This window comes from Ursus maritimus, unplaced genomic scaffold (genome assembly GCF_017311325.1).
Source record: "Ursus maritimus isolate PB19 unplaced genomic scaffold, ASM1731132v1 scaffold_16, whole genome shotgun sequence".
NCBI classification, from domain to species: domain Eukaryota; kingdom Metazoa; phylum Chordata; class Mammalia; order Carnivora; family Ursidae; genus Ursus; species Ursus maritimus.
Window position 1 is genome coordinate 11,493,585 of NW_024424008.1, and position 8,161 is coordinate 11,501,745.

An 8,161-nucleotide genomic window follows, 5' to 3' on the forward strand; every position below is an offset into this window, starting at 1 on the left:
CTACTTTAATCCTTGCTACCATATATCTTCGAAGATGAAACTGGCAATTATGATATGAATCATCAAGTATGAGTGGAGTGCTCCCCACTAAACTACAAACATCCTGAGGTCACAGTCTGAGAATATTCATTTCTGCCTTCCTTAGCGTCTTGCCAAGTGTTCTGCATAGAGTAGCTGCTCAGAAGACGGTTGCTAAATGAACAAAGAGTCTGCTAGTGTTGTTTTTTTTTTTGTACAGAGGCACTATGGTTAAATTTGTCAGTAAGCCAGTTTTTATTAATTAAAAATTAATCTGAAGAGCTTTCCCCCCTCCCCTTTTCTTTCAGTTTATATACAAGAACTCTTTACCTGAGATACAGGCCAAAAGTAAAGGTAAGTTCCCTTCCTGGGGTGGGTGTGTGTGCGTGTGTGCCCGCATGTGGATGTGTTGGGAGAGGCAGGGTATTGGGAGGATGGGCCACAGATGGAAGAAGGGGGTGGGGTGGAAAGGTAGTAGATAGAGTGAACCAGATGCTCTTGAATCCTAGCTCTTGCATGTACTGCTCTATGACCTTGGGCAAGTCTGTTCTCTTTAAGCCTTAGTTTTTCAACAATAAAATGAAGCTGTTAATAGCTACATTACAGAGTTGTTTTAAGAATCTGAGATGATTAAAATGCCCAGCTCCATGCCTGACAAAATAGAAGCTTAATCCATTTAAATAAATTAAATAAAAATAGTTTCTGAGATCTGGTGCAAGTCTGGAAAGACCATGCCATACTCAGGCTACTAATACCAGGACAGTTGTTAGCACACCTAGCTCATAGGTTCTTTTTCAGGGATAACACGCAGCAGTTACCTTCTTTCATTTTGTCCTCACTTGTTTCCAAACAGTTTCTCTTCGGAATCTGGCCAGTGATCCTGTTTGAGCCTCTAAGGAAGCACTGATGAATTATTCCACCAAGAAAACAAAAAAGCACCTACCATAGGTCTGGCCAAGTGAATAAGGAAATCCTTAAAGATCTACACATTCAAATATATCATGACCATCAGAGCAAAGGAGTGACTTTCTGAGTAATGCTGCCAGTCACACAGAGAATAAGGAATGGGGCTTGTTGGATGTTTAGTGTCTTTATCTCATTGTCCTTCTCCTCCTCACCCTCACCCTAAGATGTTTAAAAAGACACAGACATGATGTGTGTGTATATACTTGAGTGCTGGAAAAATGAGGCTTTTCTTAACAGGTTAACAATTTGTGTGGGTCATAGGAAATTAACTTTTTTCCCTTTTTTGATAAAGTTTGCATGTGAATTATACTTTGCTTAATAGTTGACTAAATAATCAAAACAGCTAAGTACTGGCAAAACCCCATATCCAGATGGTGGGCCGTGGAACCAGCACTTAGTGCTGTCAGCCTTGGTTTATATTCTTGTCATAGTAACCTCATGAATGGTTTTCCAGGGTGAAAAAGAGCCATCTGTGGGATTCTGGTAGTTCTTCGCTGTCTGCCTTTGTGCTCCTCAGTATGTCGTGAGCAAGCTCCAACCTGCCACCAGGTTCCATACCTGCCGTATCCCAGATTTGCAGTTTGCTCTGAGGTGTCTGGGTGCGGCCACAGCCAATCTGAGTTGGTGGGTCACCTTATAATATTTATGATGACCATGAGGACACCTGTAGAATGTTATACCTTCAGCCAGCTAAAGGTGTTTTCTCAGTTTTCTTTGATCTTTGCAGATCTTTAAGTTTTCACTGGCTTTATGGCTAGGCAAACATGATTGGTGGTCTGGCCTACCCCCCATATTCCATCCTCTTAGTGTAACTTACTTGAAGTTACCTGTGAATGTTGTTACACTCTTGACTTTTTAAATTATGCCATATTTTCCAGTTTTTGGAGAGGCTATGGTTATGCCCAGGGAAATGTTTCGGGTTAACTAGAGCTAAAATGACCCAGGATCCTATTTACCTAAAGCTTATTAGGATATCTGCACCTTCATTTTTTGAAGGAAATAGATATGAGTTGAGAACAGCTCTAACGTACTTGAACTTGTAACAGAACTCACCAAAATTAAAGTGCTAAGAAATGGCAGTGAAATATCATTGTAAGGCAGCTAGTTCTAATTTGGGTTTGAATGTATAACAAATTGGATCACTTTTCACAAGTATAACACCTATCTGGAGTAAAAAGCTTATTTGACCCCTTTGCTGATGTATCACCATATTTGTAGCTCCACACCATTTAGCATTTTTGCAACTTTTTCCTGCTCATGCATTATAAAATCCAGATTGTTTTTACCACGTGGTGACATTGACCAGATTAAATCCTGAAGCTACAGCTTCAAAGGGAAAGTCATTTTTTTTTCTTATGCAAAGGTATAAAACACTCCTGTCATTTCTCCAGTATCCAGTAAGTCTCCTTGGTACAAATTAAAAACCAATACAAATTTTGTTGTTTTTCTTCACCGACTAGCCTTAGTTTTAGTCGAAATAGTATTTTCCTTACCTTAGCATGCCAACATGCCATTAGGCTGATACTTCTGCCTACCTTTATGATCCTCCAGCAAGAAAAACCCTTGCCAAAACAGATCTAGAGACCTTTGGTTGTGCCTTAAGAAAATCTAAGTCTAAGCCATTCCAACACACAGCCCGCAAAACTGTTCTTTTGCCACAAGATTCTGACTGCTGGCTACGCTTCACATGCAGCTACCTGGGCTTTCAGCCATCTTACATTTTTTTATTAAGTTCATTTGTTTCACACCATTGTCTTTTCGTACTTTTCACTCAAGATACACTTCTGTGTAAAGAATCTATGTGGCAGCAAAGGCGCAGCCTTCCTGACCGTGCAGCTAGTGAGGTGCAGCTGAGTTTCTGTGTGTCCCAGTCACACAGGGCGTGGAGAGCCCCCCACTGACACGGGGGTCCTTTCCAGCAGCTTGCTGAATGAGCAGTTCAGCCACAACCCCCTGTAGTCGCTTGAAGAAAGTTGTCCAGCACCTCTGGAGAAGCATGGCCACTGCTGGATGACTTGTATTGCTGTGGCCAGTTCTTCAGAGACCCTTGTTCCTGCTGTGAAAACAGTGACATGAAAGCAGAAAGCATCTTAGAAGTGTTGAGCAGAAAGCAGAGACCGAATCCAGACTCTTAACTCTCCAAGTTAGTCTGTGCCTCACATACGGCTCTCTTTCTAGCAGCCTAAGTATTTGCACACTCAAGACTGTTTCTGTGCCGTAGCAAGTATTACGGAAATACTGCTGACCTTCAGGATATCACTACATCGACTTTATTTCAACGCCTTTATTTTTCCCTTCTAGGATTCTGGGTGGGTATTATAGGGTTGGATTACTACCGCCCCCGACTTCCCTTTATTTTCTTGGCAGACTTCCTGAAAACCTGTTTTCTGCTGAGCAAACAGTAGTTTGTTTACACATCATCTGATGGGAAAGGTACTCCCCTGTGAGTCCTATAGCAAATTACCTTCCAGAAAACACTAATACCTTAAGAAGACTGAAAGAAGCAGTTTGCTTGCACATCTTAATGTCCTGCCATTTTCAAAAAAATTGAAAGCAATTTGACTTTTTTTTTTTTTTTTTAAGGAAAAACTGTGTGAAAGGTGGTTGGACTCATCTGGTTAGTCACTCTCGCCACCCCTCCCCACCTTGGTGCTTTCATGAAACGTTGCCAACACCCGAAGTGATCTCTTTTATCCTTGCATTATTTTATAAATTGATGATTGGTGATAAATTGATGAGAAACATTCGTTTTGGAATAATTTACAAATGAGAACCCCAAATAGTGGTATTTGGTTTAGCAGAATTAGATAAAATATTATGGTTTACCCTAAATGCACAAGTTCTAGGACTGTTAAACTAGGCTTTCATTACACTAAGAAGGTTTTTTTAATACTAAAGAGGAGGTAGGAGTCAATATCAAGAGACCAAAAACTTTAGGTACACAATGCGTGAAAATCTTTAAATGCCTGAAAAAACTAAGTTCTACTTTTTTCTGAAGATTTTATTTTTAAGTAATCTCTATACCCAACGTGGGGCTCCACCTTCCACCCCTGAGATCAAGAGCCATGTGTTCTACTGACTGAGCCAGCCATGTGCCCCAAAACTAAGTTCTGTTTTAATGCCAACTCCTTCAGAATTTAGCCAATGCCCCTTAAAGTATAATGATCTAGCTTAAGGTTTTCTTATGAGCCCTGTGGGTTCCATATCACTTTGCTCTTGAAAAAACTAATTTGTTGCTAAGTTGCACAGTTGTAGCTCTCAAGTCCACATTTCCATGACAGAAGAAATTCTTTTAACCCTGTGGTTTATGATGTGCTACTGGATACATATTTATATGAAACGGGTGTTTCCAAGAGAATCCGTTATAATTGGAATTTGCAAGTATGTGGCAGTTTGTAGATCTGCCTGGGTCTTACATTTTGCATCTTATCAGTGCCGTAATATAATTAGTTTGATGACTTTGTCTTGTTTTTCAGTGTCTAAAATTACAGCTTATTCACTATGCTGTAAACATTTGGAAATAATGAGTAAAATTTGGCTAAAAGCTAAACCCCTTTGTAGAGGGGGCTGTAAAGTGGGAAAAAAAAAGTCATGACCCACCTGAATGGGAAACTTCAACGCTGTTTTTTATGCTGTTGGACTTCCTTTAAGAATAAGAAACTTCTAAATGTCTAACTGTGGTTGTAGATGAGAAGTTGGCAGTTTTGCTGAGGTTCATGTGAACATGCCACTTGATTTAACAGTTTCTCCTGCTGGGGAGAAAAACCTCTCCACCCTCTTAGATCTAGTAGTTAGGGGCCTGTGAATTAAACTGATTGTCAAGAGAAAATGTAGATTTTTTATTCATATCTGTGCACAAGAATTCAGAGGAAAGGGTGACTCAACAAGGCATAATTCGGGCTCGTGTGCTTTCTCAATAAGGGGAGGGGAGAAAGGGCACTTAGGGGAGAACAAATGGCTTTCAGAAAGGATAAATAGGTCCTCTGGAGAAAGAAGGGAGATATGATAGTTTTGTGACAATGACAATGTCTGCTTAGTTGTGGCCCCACAAGTCTCAGGGAGAGAATTTGCAACAGTTGAGTTCTTTGGGGGAGGTTCTACTTTGGGGCAGATAGAGGGAGTGCAGAAGAGCTTCTTCCTGCATCTGCTGAGTCTCAGATGCCCTTAGCTCAAAATAATTGTTGTTATTATTATTATTATTATTATTATTATTATATTAATGCCACAGTGGTGTATTCTGGACCCCTTTATTTCCCCCATCTAAAACTTCCCAAGGTGTTTCAAGGAGCAGAAGCTGAGGTAGTGGCTGAGAAGAGATTCAGGTTAAAAGCTGGGAGGTAAGAGATATGCAAAGGGAAAGAAAGCAGAGACATATGGATAAAGAAAAGGAAAAACCAAAACTAATAGTTGGAGTGGATTATAAACTCAGTTTCTTGAGTTCAGAGAGAGTCAACCCAAATGATTTCTAGATACTAGTCTTGAAGTGTCTTTAAGTGGCAGAGTCACGATGGTAGTGGCAATCTCACAGTCGTGGGCATTTCTTGGAGCTCAGAGGACCATGTTCTGGTGAACTTCCCGAGTGGCCCAAACTGTTGGGATAAAGCCTTTAAGGTTCCCTTCAGCTTGCAGGGCTTTGGAAAACAGTTTTAGTTCTTAGTGGTGCCAAGTCAGGAGGGCGGAAGAAAGTTGGAAAAGTTAAGTGCTGACAAAGTGCACAAGATGGCAGGATTCAGCTTACAAAGAGGTGAAAATAGCTCAAGGACAATGAACAGGACTAGAATCTGATAATCCGCAATGGTGGGTTATAGTTTTCCATTGAAACATAAAATTTCTCTGTAATCACCCCCATTTTTATCAAAGATAATCAAGGTAAGACTATTTTTGTTAGCAAAACAAGTCGTCTCATCAAACTTGGCCTGATTGTTTATGTAAATGTAGCAAGAATGGTAATTGACAACATAGGCCTTTTTAATTTTGTTTCGCTGGAACTTCTATTAGGAATCTCAGATTGGACTTTTAAAAGGCTCAAGGCTAGGAGAATTTGCCATCAGACTTCACTTGTAGTACCCACAGATTTGGATGAATTCCTTCTCAAGGTCCCCAAAATATCCTAAGTTTTCTGAGCCTGCCAGGAAGTAGCCTTCCTTACTCAACTGTAAGGCTGGGAATCCTGTAAGCCAGGTGCCAGGTGGGTTTTCCAGGAAGGCTTTATAAGCACTGGCTCCTTAAAGTCCATCTTAGTTTCTTAAACCTGGTCATCTCTGATGCTATGCACACCATTCTCATACATGACACTCCATCAGAGCCTAATATAACCAGTGTTTCCGGTTGTGTCCTGTTATTAGAAGAACAAATTCTTACTGAACTTACTCAAATAACTATATTGCCATGAAAATAATTTCAGAAAGGGTTTCCAAATTTTGGATGGATCAGGCAGGGAGAAAAAGGTAAATGTTTTGTTTTTGTTTACAAAGACATAATCTACTAAATTGCTATAAGTTATAGATAGCTTAAGAGAAAGAGGGTTTCTTAAATCCAGAAAATGAAACATTAAAGAACCAGCAATATTCTGAACAAAGGTCATTCTTTATCAGGCTACTCAGTGCCATGTGATAAATTCAGGTGTTTCTTAGTTTGGGATTTTATGAACCTATGAGCTTTTCTATTTGTTCTAAAAATCATTAATCCAGGGTATGATCTTAAAATTACCTGAACAATGACATCAGAAGCCTGTACCCCAGAGCACATGCTAGAGTCTTACTGTGGGTCCCTGAGACAATCCTTTTTTATTGAAGATTAAGCCCTGCAGCTGATTACAAGAGTTTTCAGGAAGACATCAGAATAGAATAGTATCTGTGAGCGACAAAAGGCTTTAAATGGCCATGGTTTAAGATTTGATGAGAGTTCTTTATAATGCAGTTGACAAGGAAATGTAATTGTCTCTGTGACATTCAACATTTCAAGATAATGGAAGTTATGAATGATCACATTCTGCCAGGATATGGACAGCTAGGACATTGACAAATTTCCAATAATCCAAGAAACGGTGTCCTTTTAATGGGGAATTTCAACCTGTAGTTTTGCATCCGTATACTACTGAGCTCATTTCTTTAAAAAAAATAGATTATAAATAAATGTATTCAATCTCAGCCAGTTTGCCCACATGAATAAGATATCCCCCTCCTTCTCTCTCTCCCCTCCACCCCCTGCCCCCTGCCCTTTTCGGCAGACCCTTTACAACTTTATGCCCGTGCAGGATTTTGTCCTTTCCCCTTCCTCATTCTGGAACAACCTTTCAACAACCTCTGTGCACCTACTTGAGGACAAAATTGCTCTTCTTTTTTCCTTAACAAAAACACATCCTTCATTTCTTTCAGGCCTTTTGAGATTGCTTCCTTTCTGTATTGTTTCTAGTATTTTTGACTTACATGTATTGATTAGCATTCTTAGCCCTTAGTAACCTTTATTTCCAGTGAAAATGAGGAAGTCATCAGTTGTGAATTGTCACATACCAGCATTCTGTGCATTAGCACATTTATGAATGTCCCACTTCAATTTCTAGAGGCATATGTGTCTTCATAGTACAGTTTCTTCATGTGATGAAAGAACATGTTTATTAACAGGCCCAAATATCTTTAGTCAAAATAATCTTTAAGCCAAATAACAGGTCCAAATATCTTTAATCAAAAATAAGTCAGAAGATAAACTTATGTTTAGTAATTGACATTTCAGTATTTTATTTTATTTGGAAATGACCAAGACACAGACACAAACAACTGCTTCACTTGAAATTCGAACTGAAGATAAAACCCTGGCTTGAGACAGTAAACTTTGACGTTGGATAATGAAACCTTCACATCATTGAGGGAAAAGTGGAAAACGTGTAAGGGATAGCAAGTTTCGCCAAGCAAAAGTTCTTTCCCTGATAGGCAATCAGAGCAGCTAAGGAGAAGACCGGGCACTAAAGAATGTAAGTAGAATTATTAGCTACAGAATTTCTGCTGTAACAGACGTAGACTTGGCCATTTGCAGTAAGCAGTACCAATCCCCATTTTAGTTCACTTTCAATAGCCAGTGTTGTTTCACGAGACCTTCATTTATTATCAAATCCAGCAAATGACTACCTGTTTTGATTGGCAGCTAGTGTAGAAAATGATCACAAGAATATTTCTCCTAG

At 39.5% G+C, this 8,161-nt stretch overlaps 1 protein-coding gene across 7 annotated transcripts in view; it reads left to right on the forward strand.

The window, feature by feature from the left end:
• The window catches only part of ACER3 (alkaline ceramidase 3), a 166,821-nt gene extending 165,530 nt beyond the window's left edge, over window positions 1-1,291 (forward strand). For all 7 annotated transcript variants that reach the window (XM_040630883.1, XM_040630880.1, XM_040630881.1 and 4 more), the window contains 2 exons: window positions 327-372; window positions 872-1,291. In XM_040630883.1, the coding sequence (XP_040486817.1) occupies window positions 327-372; window positions 872-925 (100 nt within the window). In that variant the 3' untranslated portion in view covers window positions 926-1,291. The remainder of the gene's footprint in view (window positions 1-326; window positions 373-871) is intronic.
• The last annotated feature ends 6,870 nt before the right edge of the window (window positions 1,292-8,161 follow it).